Source organism: Perognathus longimembris, chromosome 22 (genome assembly GCF_023159225.1).
Source record: "Perognathus longimembris pacificus isolate PPM17 chromosome 22, ASM2315922v1, whole genome shotgun sequence".
Lineage (NCBI taxonomy): Eukaryota > Metazoa > Chordata > Mammalia > Rodentia > Heteromyidae > Perognathus > Perognathus longimembris.
The window spans coordinates 8,824,419-8,843,014 of NC_063182.1; the positions used below are offsets into that span (position 1 = coordinate 8,824,419).

The 18,596-nt window shown below is 41.7% G+C and overlaps 1 protein-coding gene across 3 annotated transcripts in view; it reads left to right on the top strand.

The window, feature by feature from the left end:
• The window catches only part of Sil1 (SIL1 nucleotide exchange factor), a 223,990-nt gene that overhangs the window by 74,915 nt on the left and 130,479 nt on the right, over positions 1-18,596 (top strand). For all 3 annotated transcript variants that reach the window (XM_048331639.1, XM_048331640.1, XM_048331638.1), the window contains one exon: positions 3,875-4,013. In XM_048331639.1, coding sequence (XP_048187596.1) covers positions 3,875-4,013 — 139 coding nt within the window. The remainder of the gene's footprint in view (positions 1-3,874; positions 4,014-18,596) is intronic.

Below are 18,596 nucleotides of genomic sequence, written 5' to 3' on the forward strand. Positions count from 1 at the left end.
CCGATGGGCCTGGTTAAAGTGCCTCATGTTTATATAAAGGCTGTGTGGTGGCAGCACCTCCAGGGCTTTCATGGTGAGGAAAGGCTGCTGATCTGCTTCTTAAGGCATCAGCATGGGTTGACCTTGTGAGAATGCAGTTCTTGATGCCATGACAGGATACATGGTGCCACCTGGCTGCTTCTGGAGGACATAGTAGACCAAGTCACTCCAGTGCAGGTTGCCAGACCATTGCCTGAAGCTGTGAGTGGGTAGAGTTGCCTGGCTTCTTCCAGAGCTGATTTGGCTAAGCTGCTGGTGGCAGGTGCCCAGCTGCTTCATAGAGAGCCAGGTGGGCAAAATCTCAAGATGGCACTGTGTAATGAGAGCCTGGGTAAGAGATGGCTCAATGTGGACTGAGCTCTTTCTCCATGATAATTCAATTGTTTGGTACTCCAGCAGTTCCCGAATGGGGCTCAGAGCCTGTGAGGGAGCAGGCTTTGAAGCAATAACTGCTTCAGGTGTCCATGACCATGAGCAGTCCCTGCTGGGGTTCTTTTGCTTTCCCTTTTTCCCTCAAGCAGAATCCCTCAGTTCAGGCTTGATTTTGAGAGATGGGAGTAGCAGATGCTGTGTGTTTAGTTTGTTTCTCTAAAAGGCCATCTTGTATCTTGAAGTTATTTCTGTGTTCTGCAGTGTTTCTGCCAGCTCCCCACTGTATTCCAGTGGTGTGTCTCAACATACCAGTGAAATAGTTTTTTCTTTTCCTCTTTCTCCTTCTTCTTCTTCTTCTTTTTAAAATTGTTTTTGCCCTTTGCAAGGCCAGCCACCTTTAGTCATCCATGTAGCTAGATACACATTAGTTTCTTTGTAACCCTTCCTCTTGCTTTCCTATTTGCCCAGTCATCGGCATGCTTGGATTTTGAAAGGCTTCCTTTTTTTTTTTGCCAGTCCTGGGGCTTGAACTCAGGGCCTGAGCACTGTCTCTGGCTTCTTTTTGCTCAAGGCTAGCACTCTACCACTTGAGCCACAGCGCCACTTCCGACTTTTTCTATATATGTGGTGCTGAGGAATCGAACCCAGGGCTTCATGTATACGAGGCAAGCACTTTACCACTAGGCCATATCCCCAGCCCAGGCTTCCTTTTTTCTTGATGATGAAGATTTTGTTGCCTCCTTCTAGCCACACTTGCTAGGAAGAACCTATTGGTACATCAAAGCACAAGTTGCAGTTTAAAACTTAGCTGTTTAGTTTGGCCCTTAGTATTATAAAAATAAGAAAAATTCACATAAAAATCCTGATTTCTGTTCTGTTCAAGCTGAATGCTTGGGTGTCAGTGATAGACCAGCTGAGCAAGCAGCTGCTTTCCTTACTCCACAGCAGGTCTGTGTAGTTTCTCAGTTCCAGAGCTTCCTTATGTTTACACCAGGCACACTTCACTCATTTACATTCCCTTCTGTCTGGCCCCTGGAGGCAATTGATCAACATACATTTGAGGTGAATTTTATTAGGGTTCTCCTAATCCTATGGTCTATTGTTTCTGGCAAGGAGCTAGTCAACACAGCTTGATCCTAGAGTACATAGATTCTGGAAACTTAGCAGAGGAAGAAGTCTTCCATCTGGAATGTGAAGCTAGGGCTTACCTCTAGTAGTCAGGTACTTTGGGCTTATCGCCAAAGACTGACCTGCCTATGGGAGGTGGAGTTTATTTTTCATTTATGTGTTCATTTGTTCATTAGCTTAGTAGTTTCACACTAAGTCCTATGCTAGGCATTGAGGGTACGTGATGAAAGAGATTGACAATGCCTGCCCTCAGGAAAATCAGCCATTAGAAGTCCTTGGAAGTCCTTGATACCCATAACCTCCTGATATTCTGTTTTTCCTTTAGTCTCACAAGCACACCTACTCCTTCCCCCTCACTCCCAGTTTTCTTTTGTAATTAGTTTTGTGAAAACCAAGTTGAAAGGATGGGAGGGGTTTAAGGGCCATGTTACATAGGAGAGTAGCAGTCCAACCTGACCTGTGTGAATGAGGCTGTATTATATAGTCTGTATTGAATGTCAGAGCACATACTCTTCTGGCCTGAAATTTTGGACTGCCTTTGTAAGTGATAACAATAGTGATAAACATGTATACACAGGGCTACTGTTTCCCAATATAAGTACCTCATCTAATATGTGACCTAGATATTGTTATTTCTACTTTACAAATATGTAAACTGAGGCTAGTAAGTTAAATATAACTTTACCAGAGTAACAAGAAACTGAGATTCAAACTTTGTGTTACTTGATACAGAGTTTGAGTTCTTTACCACTATGCTGGACTCTGTGCTCTAATTAATACTGAAATAATTGGAGTGTCCTTTTGTCCAAGGTCTTTTCCTTTCTGGTCCATAACAAGGTATAAAATAACATCAGCTAAGTGTCATGCTTTTATTTCTTGTTAAGACATGAAAATTCTTGGAGGGGCTCTGTATTTGTCATCAATACCTTACTTCCTTTATCTTCTGTCAGCTAATTAAAGATCGGCCCCTTAGTAACCCATGCTGGTGGGACACTACCTGAAGAGATGCATACATATAACATCTCCTGAGCTGAGGTAGAATAATTGAGAAACCAAAATGAGATCTATGTGAAATAAGTACTCAGCAGAGATTTGGGCTCATAGGAGAACTCTATGAAATACATTCATTAGGGCCAGGACTGGGAAGTGGAGGGAAAATGTTATGATAGGTGTGGTAGGAGGGCTGAAATACCTTCCCTGTGTGCTAGTGTGCTTCTTTTTTGTTTTTCCAAATATAATTTTCCAGAGCTCTTCCAATTTCCTGAGGCTTTACTGCTTTTATGCAAGGACAAATTTAAAAATGGGGTAGAAAAGATGAGAGAGGCCAGGAAGGGGCAAAATGAGTAATACCTTGTATCTGTCTTACATCTCTTGGCGGAACTGAGAGTGCTGCATCTCATTAACCTCCATGTTCTCCATAGGCGCTGTAAGTTAGCAGGTTTTAAGAAGTGATATCTAACTTGGATGTCTTCTTCCCCAGCCCAGCTGGAGTTGCACCTTCTCACTTGTAACTCTTACTCCATGGTTTAGAATCCCTCAGGAGGTCATTTATGATATATGACAGGCAGAATTGCCAGGGCTGCTTGGGAATCAGTTGTGACTCAGCTGCTAGGTTTTGTATCTCTATGGTCATTTGAGGCCCTGTGTCTCTATTTCCTTTTATAAATATCTTTTTTTTTAAATTGTGAAAACAATGTGTGTGGGCCTTAAATGTTCAAGAGTATAGTAGCTTGCCAAATAGAAAGCAAAAAGACTGACTCAGCTGGTCATGGTGGCTTAAACCTGTAATCTTAGCTACTGTGGAGGCAAAGATCAGGGGATTGAGTCCAGCCAGGCAAAGAGAAGTTCTTGAGACTCCATCTGAAATCAGTAGCTGGGTGCAGTGGCACACCTTTTAAGTAGAAGCTATGCCAGGCCAGCCCAGGCATAAAGCATGAACTGTGACCCTGTTTTGAAAATAACCAAAGCAAAAAGGGGCTGGAGATGTAGCATGAGTGCTAATGCTGGGTGGGGAGAAAACCAAAGACTCTTGTTAATACATCTGCCTAGTATTTCTTCTAATTTAATCCCCTCAAGATAGAGTAGAATCTGCTGGTGTTGTTTCTCGGGCATTTAAAATGTATTGTATATGCATGACAATATGATGTATTCATTTAACCATATCACTTCACACATTCTGGTTCTGAGGCTGACATTTTGAAAGGAATTGCATGTGTCAACATGTCTGAGAAGGGTAGAGGATCATGGGAGAGGAGTATGCCGTCTTCCACTGTTTTCTTTCAGCTTGTCTAGAGCTTCATAGTATTTGATTGTGACACTGTTTTCTTTTTTGCAGAATGAGTTTGCACTGACCAACCCAGAGAAGAGCAGCATGAAAGAATCAGAGAGAAAGGAAACCAAAGCTGAAGAGGAGCTGGATCCTGAGATTATGGAAGTTTTTCACCCTACTGAAGAATGGCAGGTCCTTCAGCCAGGTACTAATGCCCAGCTCTGTCCCCTACTAACATACTCAGAATTCAAAGTACATATGTCCTTTGTGTTCAGCTGCTTTCAAGGAGCAGCCACTGTCTGACCTGCTGGCAGGGAAGAGGGTGGACCATTAGAGTGGTAGTTGCTTCTGTTTCAGGGCTTGTGGGCCTTCATTTTCCAGCAGAATAGAGATCATGGCACCTGAGTGCGCTGGAAGGAAGGCAAGGCAGTGGGTGGCCGTGCTTTCTGAGCAAGTGATTGAAAACTTTCTTTCCTTGCACTTCTGAAGCACAGGAGAGGCAGTGACATGTGCCTTGCTCTGCAAATGCTATTTTGGGTTCTGCTGCTCTGCTCAGTGCTGCTGAAATATTGTTCACAGGAGAGTCCTGAACACTGGTGCAGGGCAGGAGTGCTCTGTTGTTAAAGGAACCTATGCCAAGAAAAAGGGGCTGGCTCTGGCCTGCTTTTTAAATAGCGTGTTCTCAGAAGGAGCCTCCTTCTAATACTATCATGAGCCTTAGTTTGGGGCTTAAAATAATAATAAAAATAGCAATTGTGGAGTGCTTGCCATGTTTAAGTACTGTGCTAGATGCTTTATGTACATATTCTTCAGTCTTCACAGTAACAGGAAGTATCTTTATTTTCTAGCATAAATATTGAGGCTCCGAGAGGTTAGTAGGTAACTTGTCTTGTGTCATTCAGCTAAGTTATTCTAGGTAATTGGCTTCAGAGCCTGGATTTTCTATCCTCCTACTTTCTCCTTCTTTCTGCTTGGTTGGAACTCACTATGCTGATACTTGGGACTAGTCTCTATTTGCATTTTTTACTGTGGCAAAGTGGATGGCAAGTGCTGGCAGCTGCCATAGTTCATTAGCTCCTTGCTGATATTCATCACTATGTCCGCACTGCCCTCATAGCTGCTATGCCCTCATAGCTGCTATGCTGGCAAGGATAGCATTTGTTGTGCCAGCCAGATTTCTGATAGCAGTATCATTCCTGCTGGGCTTGCATACGGGTAGTTGCTGCCACAGAAGAATGATAAAGCATCAAAGAAGCCAAGTGGGAGCTAATGGTGTTGGGCAGAAGGAAGTATAAGAACAAGAGATGTTAGGTTCAGCAGCTATAACTTTAAGCTGGCTTCTCCAAACTTTACTCATAACTGAGCCCTCTGGTCCCTGAAGAATAAAGCTAGAAGAGCTTTAGGGATAAGGAATAGAAGCTGTGGGCTATGTCCACTGGTTTTACGTAGAATTGCTTATACCATGTTTAACCATACACATGAGTCAGGCAGGTGGAAGCTGATGTCTCGTGTCCTGTACTCCTATTTGTTCTATGGTTGGGTCAAGGCCATGGTCTCTACTGTAGACAGAACAAGGCCAATAGTTTTGATCTTGTCCCACTGAGCAATGGGATTACTGCTAGTGGGTAAAGGAAAGAGATCTTCTATATATCCTTGAGGATGAAGAACCATAGCCTTCCAAGGGTGACAAGAGTGGGAGGTGAATTCTAGGAGCCTTCTGAAGAACTGGAGTGAAGTACATATCTTTACATTTAATTTGCTAGCTCTATTGACTATATATCCTTCACCTTGGAGTTTCTCAAGAGCTCCTTATAAACTCATCTATACAAAATTCCCTTGCAACTTTCCCCAAAGCTAGTATATGGTATACTGCAGTTGAGAGCAGTGGGTCCTTAGAGATCAGAAGGCAAAAAACAACTCTGGTTGTAGTTAGGTCTGCCTTATCTATGAAAGAGCATTTTCTAGCTACACTCTATCTGCAAAGCAAAGCAGAACTGATGAGGAAGGTTAGGTGGTAGGTAGACTTGTTCTGGACTCAGTGTCTGATGTGGAGTGATTTGGAGTCTACACCATGGAGTTAAACAAGTGAAACAGACAAGTCATTGTTAGGGTTCCTGTATAGGAATGACAGAAGATTGAATTTTTACTGGTCTAAGTAGATAGCTGGCTCTTGCCTTCATACAGAATATTAATATTTGTCACATTCTGAATGCTGCCAGGGAACTTCCTATATAGCTACCTAAAGGTTAAAATAAATGTAGCCATGCTGGGCACTGGTGGCTCACGCCTGTAATCCTAACTACTCAGGAGGCTGAAATCTGAGGATCGAGGTTCAAAGCCAGCCTGGGCAGAAAAGTCCCTGGGAAACTCCTATCTCCAATTAACCACTAGAAAACCAGAAGTGGAGCTGTGGCTCAAAGTGGTAGAGCACTAGCCTTGAGCAGAAGAGCTCAGAGACAGTGCCTAGGCCCTGAGTTCAAGCCCCACAACCGACCAAAAAAAAAATGTAGCCAGGCTTTAGAACATCACTGATAGTTAGGTAAATGGGAGGGTAATATAATTTAGTAGCAAACAACAGACACACCAAAGCCAGTCTTGAGTTTAAAGCCTGACTTTGCTACTTAGGGAATTTTGGGTAAGCTAGTGACTTCATCTTTGATTTTCCTCATTGGTAACATGAGGGGAATGTCCTGGCCTGTCTGCTGCTCAGGAGATGCAGTAGCTGCAGAGATACAGATGGCAGTGGATGCAAATCCCTCTGTCTAATTGCTACTACCAAGAAATTATTTCATATACAGCTATTTTGGTTTTCAATAGTAAATTCTCTATACTTAATTATGGAGCTAAATGTTCATGAGGGTTCATGAACATGTGACCTGCCTTTTTGTAGTCCTAAGGCGACTTGGGTTTTAGAGATGTCCACGGTCATGAAATGTCTTCCTTCTGTCTCTCAGTTCTTTGAATGGAGCAGGGTAAGAACAGATGGAAGGGTTAGCAGAACATTCCTTGCTCCACATAGGAAGATAGTAGAATCTTTTTGGAGATTTTTGACTCTACTACCTGAGCTTCATTTCTGCTTGCTCTTTGGGGATTTTAAAGAAAATTCAAATTTACATAGACAATTATTAACCCCAATATTGGTATTTTCTGTTCCTTCAGATCTTTAAAAGGAAGACTATAACTGATTTTTCTAGGGTACCATGAACTGTTTTGGTTGTGGGCTGGGCACATTTGAAAACAGTTTTCCAGACTGCCTGCTGCAGTCTGGCATACCAGAGTAACTACCTATGACTTCATGGGTCTTCCCATCAGGGCAAGTAGGAATAGAGTCCCAGCATACTACCTTGGGGCATCTATACATCTCTCTCCTGAAGTTTTCCTGCCTCTGTTATTACTGTCACAATCTTCACTGGGACTCACTTGTTCCTAGAAATGATTTTCCTGTCTCTCTTCTAGTTTATTTTGGGATCAGCCTCACCTTACGGAGGCACAGCAAGCATTGAATGTGGATTCAGTATCAGCTGTTCACAAGCAAGGAATGAAAGCTGTTTGCTGGCAGGTCCTGTCAGTTCTGGATAGAAAACTCAGAAATTTTTCCGGAACCCTGGACCCCTGAATTCCAGGATTTCATGCCTGTGCACTTCTTATTACAGAATGTTGATTACAGGTAAACTCAGTAGGCCATCTGCTCCCTGTGCATTTTCTGAGAACCTTCTTTGTGCCAGGCATTGTACTTATGGGTAGAGATATAGATAATGGCTCACATTTACTGAGTACTGACTCTGCCAGGCATCCTTTGACGGCAGATGCTATAACTGTCCTTAATTTTATAGAGAAAGCTGAGTCTCATAGAGAAAAATGACTTAGCCAAACAACCAGTAAGTGGTAGAGTCAGAACTCAAAGACAGTTTTGTTTGGCTCTTAGTCCCCGCACTTCCTGGGGAATAAGAACATGATCCCTACTCTCAGTAGCTTATAGTCTTACACAGGATGCAGCAGCAGAGAAAGAAAGAAAGAAAGGAAGAAAGGAAAGAAAGAAAGAAAGAAAGAAAGAAAGAAAGAAAGAGGGAAAAGGAAAGAGAAAGAGGAACAAAGGAGGAAAGGAAGGAAGGAAGGGTGGATGGATGGATTATTTTGTCTGTATATGCTAGTCCTAGAGCTTGAACCTAGGACCTGGGTGCTATCCCTAGCCTTTTTTTTGGTCAAGGTAAGTACTCTACCACATGAACCGCAGCCCCACTTTGGCTTATTGGTGGTTAATTGGAGATGAGAGTCTATTAATAGACTTTTCTCCCTAGGCTAGCTTTGAACTGTGATCCTGAGATCTGAGTGTCCTGAGTAGCTAGGATTACAGATGTGAGCCACTGGTGCCTGGCCCGATTTAGAATGTTTTGGTGGAAGTGTGTGGTGCTTGGATGATGCGGCAAGGCAAGGGCTTTCTCTAGCCTTGGGTTCTTGGTGTTGCTGTTTGACAAGTAAGAGTCTCTAACTTTGCTTGTAGTTTTGTTCGAGCTGCTTGACCATGGTCAGGTTGCTTAGAATCTCTGAACCTTGGTTTCTTATGAATATAGGGTTGAAGAAAATATCTATCTTACAGATGGTATAAGAATGAAATAAGATTAACGTAGGTAAATTGTTTTTGCAGAGGGCCTCGCACAGAGAACATGGTGATTGTAGATGTCATTTAAAAATAAATACTAGGCTGGGCGGCTTGTGGCTAACGCTTGTAATCCTAGCTACTCAAGCGACTGAGATCTGAGGATACAGGTTTCAAGCCAGCTCAGGGCAGGAAATTGTATGAGACACTTGCACCCAGTAACCAGCAAAAAGCTGGAAGTGGAGATGTGGTTCAAGTGATAGAGAAACTGTTTTGAGTAAAAAAGGTAAGGGACAGTGTCCAGTCTCAGCGTTCAAGCCCCAGCAAAGAACAGGAGTGTGCATATCCGTGCTCATACACACACACACACACACACACACACACACACACACACACACACACACACACACACACACACACACACACACACACACACACACACACACCAACAGCAAAACAAACAAAACCACATAGGTTTGCCTCCTCCCTCCCTTTCTTTGGGACTTGAAAGTGAAATAGAGGTCAGGAGGCCCTAGACAAAGGATCCTTTGTCCATTTGCTAGTTCTGCATATTGACCCCATGTGGGCTCAGAGAAGTATCCAGGCTCAAACCTGGGGTTGCTTATTGACCTGATCTGACTTCCAGGCAGACTATGAGAGTGTTTGAAGTGTTGGCATTAGCACAAAGGGCCCACTCGATGGGAGTAAGCAAGAAGTCAGTGCAGGAACACGTTCAAATGTAGGGGGAGGGGAGAAAAAAATCGAAATCAACAACTGATGAGAACAATCCACGAATTATAGAGCATCAGCCATCTGGTCAGATCATTTCATATTTGCACAAGCAATAAGAGGGAATTGAATTTTGGAAGCCTCATTATAGGAGACCAACTACTCTGATTTCAAGTATTTAAGAGAGGAGCCTGATTTCCTGTAGGCTCTGGACATCTGCCTGAAGGAGTGCCTGACTCTAGTCTGAGTACTACAGAGTTGTCTGGGGGTGGGGATGCGGGTTGTTGGTTCTTTGCAGCTTCAGGGAGGCTGTGTGGCTCTTCATTTCTCAGATACCAACTAAATGCCAAAGAAATCAATTCAATTCTGATGCTGTCTGCTAGGGATAGTGTCAGATTCTATAAGGGTTAAGTCCTCTAAGACTGACCCAGTTTCAGATGCTAGTAGCAGTTCTAGGTTTACTGTACTCACAATCCAGCTTATATATTAATCAAGGATTCCCACAAACTCCCTCTCAGGTTTGATAACTAGCTATCATGTCTGACAGAACTCATGACAATACTTATATTCACCTGTTTATTATAATGGACATGACTCAGGAACAACCAAGAAGAAGAAAAAGGCGCATATGCTGAGCTAATAGAATACATAGAGAGGCTGGTGTACAGAACTTCCATGCCTTCTCCCAATGTGCCATCTTCCAACTCAAATGGAGTTAAGGAAGCTTTCTGCAGGCTCTTGTTTTGAGGCCTTAATGAAAGTTTCATTATGTAGGCATGGTTGATTAAAGTATTGGCCTTGGGTAATTGAACTGAATTTCCAACCCATTATCTAACCTAGTGGAAGTTAGGATGGCTGAAAAGTTTCACCTCTATTCACGAGATGACTTTCTGGTGATCAGACCCCAAGCTGAAGCTATCTAGAAGTCATAAGGTATGGTTGAAAGGTGCTTGCTACAAATATCAAGACACTCCTTTCACTCAGAATTTGTTTTGGCTTTTAGGAAGACTGAATCTGGAACCAGGACAATGATCAGATGCATTTTTTATTATTTCACAGATTGCAATTGAGGTGGGACTAAAGGGAAAGGTCCTGGTGCCTTTCTGCAATCTCTGTCTCTGATAAGCAAATGACCGTCCTTCTTTGCCTAAGAAGGATTAGCTTTTATAGGTGGTTCCCAAGGTAGTATCCAAGATTATGACTTCTTTGGCCTCATCTTTCACATGCAGGCAAATGTGTACCCACAAATAGTCATAAACGGTGACTAGGTAGGAGCAGGGTTGACTGTTAAGAGAGATTCCTGCTTAAGCCCCTGTGGCTCATCAAGAGTGAGACAATGAAACTTACTGTTACCAGGAGATAATGACTGGAGTAAGGGTTATAGCCAGGGGTCTGTATTGGATTTTTTGTTCAAGAGCAGTGCTACAAAAATGGGATAGAGCTTAATAGAGGAAACTATAGTTTTGTGAGGTGGCCTACCTCCTTATTTGGTCATGAATTGCGAACTCCAGCAATGTTTCAACATGAGATATTCAACAGAATTTATTTTAGACACTGCTTCCTTCTGCACAGAGTAGCTTCCTTTCCTGTTTTGAGGCCTTTAAAGTCTTCCTGGGACTCCCGGAGAACTGTGTTTATTCCTCTCCTACTCGTATATTTCTGGCCCTTTTCCCCCTGTTACTGCCATCTCCCCAGTCTTTGTTAAGCATTTTTCCATTCTGAGCATCTGCTGTGCTCCCTGGTAATGCAAGTTTGTCAGGGTGAACCACCTGGAGGACGGCAGATGCCAGGCCTCTTGAGTTGGGCAAATTACTCTGTGCTAGGAGAGAAAAAAATAATGGGCTGAAATAGATGAAAGCCCCAGAAGACTGCATGAGGGCAGTTTAGACTTCTTCATTTCAAACAGATCTCATTTGTCACACAGATCTATTTATTTATTTATTTATTTATTTATTTATTTATTTATTTATTTATTTATTTATTTATTTATTTATTTATTTATTTATTTATTTAATCAGCCTCCCAATATGGCCAGCATGCAAATCCACAGCTTTCTGGAGTAGAAAAGGTGGAGGCCTGGACAATAGTCTTTGACCTCTATGGCAGTTACTGCCAAGACTGAGGGCCCTTTGTTCGTGGCTGGCTAGGCTCTGTGATTTCACGGGAGCATCAGTGCCTAGGCTTTACCTTTTCTTTTTAACCTGATTGTCAAGATTTTTTTTTTTTGCCAGTCCTGGGGCTTGAACTCAGGGCCTGAGCACTGTCCCTGGCTTCTTTTTGTTCAAGGCTAGCACTCTTACACTTGAGCCACAGCTCCACACTTCTGGCCTTTTCTGTATATATGGTGCTGAGGATTTGAACCCAGGGCTTCATGTATACGAGGCAAACACTCTTGCCACTAGGCCATATTCCCAGCCCCTCCTTTTAACCTGATTAAAGAAACAAAAAAAACTGGTTAAAAAGAGAGACCAGGTTTGCTTTCAGTGTGTGGATTTAGGTGGTGATGGAGTGAAGTTGTTGGCCATTCTCTTTCCAACAAGTATTTTCTTTATTAATGGAATTATGGATTGAAATTGGCCTTGCACTTGGCTAGGTAGGTTCTAACATTTGAGCCACTCCTCCAGTCCAATTTTGCATTGGTTATTTTTTAGGTAGGATCTCACTTTATTCCCTGGGCTGGCCTGGGCTGTGATCATTCTACTTGCTCTTACTTTTGCCTCTGGAGATGACAGGCATGCGCCACTATGACCAGCTAGCCATTGTACTTCTGTTTTTGGAATAATACACTTTGTAGTGCCCAGCCATTGAGTGATATGAGAGTTCAGGCTGGCACCAAACCATGATCCTGTGATTTCTGTCTTCCAAATACCTAGCCACCACATTGCTTTCTAATAACTATTTTTTTTTGTATGCTTCATGCTCACCCTAAAACCCTGTTCTTCTCTTCCTTTGATTCTATCTACCTGATTTCTCCAAGTTTTAATCAGGAGTACTTAGCAGAGTGGCATAGCCTTAGCTCTCAAAGGCTAGTTCCATAAATGGCTGAGATAAAAAACTTCAAATGAGTAGGGAAAATTGAAAACTAGCTGTCGAAACCAGTCCCAGCCTTCATGCCAAGGACTTGAATTTAGTTCAAGAACCTGCCTATCTCTGACTTCTTTTCTTTCTATAATATTAGTCTCACATTGCTAGCTGAGATAGGCCAGATCATTTAGAAGATTGGGACTAACCAGGACTTGTAACAACTCTCAAGGGCTTGCCTGGAGCTAGAATGAGATGTCCTTTTCTAGATTTTACTGCACTTTTAGTTTTGTCAGGGTACTGGAGGTAGGATTTGATTATAACTTAGAGGAAGATAATATAATATATGACCAGGGAGAGATAAAGTTAAGGTAGGAAGCAACAGTGGAGGGGGGCTGACGTAAGAGTATACGTTTTTTTTTTTTCCCTAGGCCTTCAGACCTATTTTTGTGCTAGTATTAAACTGTTTTTGTTACTATAGCTTTGTATTAAAGTTTGAAGTCTAAAATTGTTATACTTCCAGCACTGCTTTTTTATTTAACTCAGAAATTCTTTTGCAATTTGAGGTTTTTGTGGCTCCATATGAATTTTTTGTTTGTTTTCTCTATCTCAGTGAGGAATGACATTGGAGTTATAATGGGTATTACACTGAACTTGTAGATTGCCTTGGAGAGTGTGGCATTTTCATGACATCAATGATATTAATTCTGCCAATCCAGGAACATGGGATGTCTTTCCACTTCATGGTGTCTTTTTCAATTTCTTTCTTTAAAGTTTTGCACTTTTCATTGTAGAGTTCCTTTACTTCTTTGGTTTGTTTATTCTTAGTTACTTTGTTTTTTTGTTTTTTTTTTAGACAATTGCAAACAGTTGTTTTTCTTATTTCCCTCTCTATCTGCTCATTGTTGGTATATAGAAAAGATACTTATTTTTTGTGGGTTGATTTTTGTATCCTGCTACTTTGCTAGAGTTATTTATCAACTCTAGGAGCTTTAGAGGTGGAGTCTCTAGGTTTCTTTAGATATAGGATCATGTCATCTGACTGCTTTTTTTCCCGGACACACTATTGGTAGGAATGTAAACTGGTGAAACCACTGTGGAAGACAGTTTGGAGATGCCTTAAAAAAAAAAAAAACCACTAGAAATACTATGATCTAGTGATACCATTCTTGGGCATTTATTCAAAAGATTACAAGTCAAGATATAGTAAAGATACTGGCACACACATGTTCATGGTTATACTCACCATAGTTAAAATTGCAATCACCATTGCATTCATCATAGCCAAAATTATGGAAAGAGCCTAGATGCCTTTCAGTAGAAGAACAGATCAAGAAATATGATGTGTTTGTGTGTGTGTGTGTGTGTGTGTGTGTGTGTGTATGTGTGTATGCACAGTGGAATTTTACTCCATCAGAAATAATGATGTCATTTGCAGGAAGATGAATGGACCTGAAAAAAATGATGACAAGTCAGGCTCAGAGAGACAAAGGATGCATGTTTTCTCTTGTATGTGGAAGTTAGAGCTAAATTATAAATATATATGAAAACAAACACAGGGCTATATGTATATATATACAAAATCTATTAACTAAGTATGGTATATACAGGAGATGATTCTAATAATGTGACTCCATTGGACAATCAACTTACAATTTAACAAAATAGATACCAGGAAGCTGGAATATGTGTTGTCAACTGGGAGTAAAGTCAAGTGGAGGGATAGACAAATGGAGAGAGGAAGGGTGGGCAAATGTAGTCATGATATTCAATGTATGTATGTGGAAATGGAAGTAGATACATTGTGGGGATGGGTGGGATTGAGAGAGATAGGGGAAATGATGGACGACGTAACTGCATTCTACTCACAAACTGACAGGTGTACAACTTCTTAGAATAATAATGAATTTTTTAAAAAGACATGTGAGATGAGAGTAAACCTGTTTGGCTGGAAAGGCAAGTATGTGTTGGGGAACAACGAGCTGGTGGTAGTGGATAGCACCCACTTAATTAGAGTTGGAGGCCAGTAAGAGGCAGGGACAGAAGAAGAAAACTGACAAGTCAGTAGATTTAAAGGTGGGAAAGTAAGTATAATATTGAGTCCAGCCAGGGGTTGTGGTAGGAGATGAAGTAAAGAAGGAAGATGAAAATGCCTAGGTTTGAGGAGTTGGAGAACAAGTGGAAGAAAACTAAAAAAGTAATGGTAGAGAAGGCGACATCAGAAACGGCTTCATTTCATGTTACATTTGTTTAACTCATACTGCATTCAGGCATGATGCTTGATGTTGGGGAGCACAAGTAAGTATGACAGACATTTGCCTGTATGTACTATAGTATAGGAAGATCCCCGGAGATGAACATGGATCTGTGACAGCACAGCAGGCCCTGAAGGAAAATCTTCACGTAAGCACTGATACTGCTTAGAGAGAGCTTCTGTGTGAATTAGAAGGCAAATGGAAAGAAATCAGGGTTGACAGATTTTTTTTTTTTAAATCTCAGAGAGGATGGGGCAATGTGATTTAGGTGGCAGGTGAAAGAGTCATGGCTTCTTGGATAGGATGAACCTTAGAAATTAGAAGCAAGAGCTGGAAGAAACATGGAAAAGTGAGAGATAGGGAAGGAAATTGAGGAGGTCCTTTTAGATGTGTTCAGTTTTCTGAGCCAAGTTGAGGGTGCCTTGGTCAGTGAAAAAGGGGGCTCAGTTGGGTTCTTGAGAAATAGAATGTTAGGAAGAACCACAGTACTTGGAAAGGTACTTGGAGAGAGTTCAGCATCACCTGGCATCAGGAAGGATCCAGTAGATATCTGACAACTTGACTTTGTGGTGGGCAAGGACCAGAGAGATTGGTGATTTTATCAAGCAATCTGAATCCTGGGTAGTGGGATAATATAGCCCAAGCTTGAGGAACGATGGGCACATTACTTCAGGGACTGTTCTGGTTGTCCATAGGGTTGATGAAGAGGTTTCTGTCTAACCAATGGGGCTTAGTGAGGAAGAAGGCTGATTTCTGGCATAGTAGAGACATGTAGGGAAACTCCCTTGAACCTGCTCCAACCTTCTCCTTTCTGTAGATAGGGAATATCTAGAGGCCTCTTTGAGGTCACTGGCAGTAGCTAGGGTAGTAGGCAAAAACCCCTGTTCCCTGCTAGCCACATCTATCAAGTACTAGGAAGAACCACAACGAAGAAGGACTTGTCTTTTGTCGCATGTACGCTACTTGGGTTGCTTATATTTTTGTTCATGTTGGGGTTTTTGTCTTGTTACTGTTTGTTTATAAACTCATGGTCTTGCCTTATTTCCCATAATATGTTCATTTAGGCTAAGTAAGATTGAGTTTTGTTTTTTAATTTTCAGAATAATCTATTTATGGTTTGTATAAACCAATTGTTTGGATGAAGAGAACCTTTTTTTTTTTTGGTTTAAAACCTATTCAGATTTGATTACTTGTGGCCACAATTTATCTGGGCAAATGTGAGTTTTTATGGATTAGTAATATGGTATATTTATAAGGGTGTCCCCTATAGGTGAAGGGAGAAAATTATCCCTTGTCCCTATCCAAGGAGCCCTCTAAATATGGCATAAACATAGTTTTGTTAACCTCTTGCAGCATTTCCTGGTTTTCTAAGTCAAGCTTTTAGGCAAAAGGAGGAAAGGCTATTTAGCATCTCACGGCCAACAGTGATTAAGGGGAATAAGACCTAGGAATTGCATGGCCATAAGGGAAATGCAAATAAAAACAACACTGAGATTTCATCTCACCCATGTTAGAATGGCCATTATCAAGAAAACAATAACAGATGCTGGTGATGGTGCAGTAAAAAAGGAACCCTAATACACTGTTGGTGGGAATGTAAACTTGTTCAACCACTCTGGAAAATTCCAGTATGGACGTTTCTTAAAACATTAAGCATAGACCCAAGCAATTCCACTCCTGGGCATCATCCAAAAAATTGGAAAGCAGGATACAGTAAGGCCACCAGCACAACCATGTTTACTGCAGCACTATTCACTATAGCCAAGTTATAGAATTAGCCCTGATGCCTCTCATTTGATTAATGTGATCTATGTAATGAAATTTTACTCACCCATTAGAAAGAATGATTTTGTAAAGAAATGGAAAGGTTCTGTTAAGTAAAGTCAGGCCCAGAGAGACAAAGAATCCACATTTTCCCCTTAAACATGGAAGCTAGATTTAGCTTACAAACTTATAAGTATATATGTTGATATATATGATATGCGATATGCAAGTGTGTATAAATGTATTAACTAAAATATAGTAGATTCAAGGGATATCTCAACTAGTGTAATTCCTTAGAAAACCAAAATCAAAGTTGAGCAAAATGAAATGGATATTCAAAAGGGGTGGGGTGAGGTCAAGGGGGAAAAGGTAGATGAATGAAGAGGGAGAAAATACAGACAAGAATCCAATGCATGGCCTACAAAATTAAGAAGAATGAAGGAAGAAGTGGGTAGGGGAGGGATGGGTGAGAATGTTGAAAGGGGTGACATTGATCAAGATATATTCATAAACGGCTTTGTTATATGGCAGCTCCTTTGTACAACTACTTAAAGATGGTAATTTTTAAAAAGGCAGAATTGTTTTTAAAAGATTCAGGAATTGTTTAGCAGTAGGGAAAAGGTAAGAACCCTTTAGTTTTGAGTTCCCCTTGTACCAGGTGTTTTGTATATATTATATCAGGGAGTTCTTAAGGGAATTATTGCATTTTTACCTGATGGTTCTATGTAGGGACCTCAAATTCCATTGCTTCCTCTAGAATTTCCTTTCTTTCACAGACAGAAACTGTAGAGTGGTCATCTAGAAATAAAATTCTTTGAAGTCTGAGGGAGCAGAATAATCTGAAGTTTGTAAGCTGTTGACATGAAGAGGGAGGAGGTAGTTAGTTATTCAGGCAGTGCCAAGCTATTTTAACTACTCCATCTTGGTTTTCTAGGTTAGATTTTTGAGATAGATCCAGAAGCTTCTAAATATGGTGGACAAGTGACCCTGTGTGTAGCATGCTTTGAGGACTCTTGCTAGCTTTAGATCCCACTGGGTTAGATACAAATGGAGAGGCGGGAGGAATTGTTCCCTACAGACCATTAACATTCTTAATGGTAGCTAGGGATACATTGCAAGTAGGTATCACATTGTAGATCTCAAAGAAAAGAGTCCTTCACAAAGCTGGCAGTAGTAAGGGTAGCCAGATGGAGTGCTGGATTCTGTCCTTATGCTGGGGTCAGAAATGCCCTTTGAGAAGTGAAGAGGAATAATAGGAAGACAAGTCAAAGAAAGGTTTTGATATTTTTTTTTTTTTTTTTTTTTGGCCAGTCCTGGGCCTTGGACTCAGGGCCTGAGCACTGTCCCTGGCTTCTTCCCGCTCAAGGCTAGCACTCTGCCACTTGAGCCACAGCGCCGCTTCTGGCCGTTTTCTGTATATGTGGTGCTGGGGAATCGAACCTAGGGCCTCTTGTATCCGAGGCAGGCACTCTTGCCACTAGGCTATATCCCCAGCCCTTGATATTTTTTTTTCATGTATTTGTTTGCTTCATCTGATTATTTATGCAAGTCTTTTTTTTTTTTTTTTTTGGTCGGTTGTGGGGCTTGAACTCTGGGCCTTTGTTGCAAACCCCTGCGAGGGACTTGTCCAGGGCCAGGAGCAATGCAGTTATGGAGACCTGACCGTGGAACTGGTTTCGGGGTACCAGGGGACCTGCTTGTGTGCCATCAGCAACAGATCCAGAGGGTCTGGTGAACAGGGCTTTTATTCATTATCGAACAGGGGAGTACTTGCAGAAAGTAAGGTAGCCATCTCTTCGAGGATAAGGGCATCAGAGTGGGGGGACACTCCTAGGATTAGAGACTTCTGTAAAAACAGGAGGTGAAGGTAAGCAGTAAACAGCCAATGTGAATAGGCCCCTGCCTAGCTCTAAGGTCTGGGGAAGATTGGGAGCTGAGTAGATTACATGTAGGGTAGAATCTGTTGCGATTGTAATGCTAAGAGCAATAGGTCTTTCTAGGGCTACTCTCAGCCTTCTGAGAGTCAAAGAATGGCTTTCCAGTTCTCCTTGGCAGACCTCATGGCTCCTCATTTATGGGTTCCCACAGGCCTGGGTGCTGTCCCTGAACTCTTCAGCTCAAGGCTGGCACTGTACCTCACTTGAAAGCCTTGTTTTTTATAGTGGCTATTTGAACAAACTAATCCTCCCCACTCCCCCTCATCCTCCCCCTCCTCCTCCTTTTGTCAGTCATGGGGCTTGAACTCTGGGACAATGCTTATCAGTTGGTATTTCTGGACATGGTATGGAAAAGAAGTGACCCTGGTGTTTTTCGTGTGTGTGTGTGTGTATGTGTGTGTGTGTGTGAGAGAGAGAGAGAGAGTATATAGGGGGATTGGGTTTTATTTCATTTTTAAAAATAATTGTACAAAGGAGTTGCCATT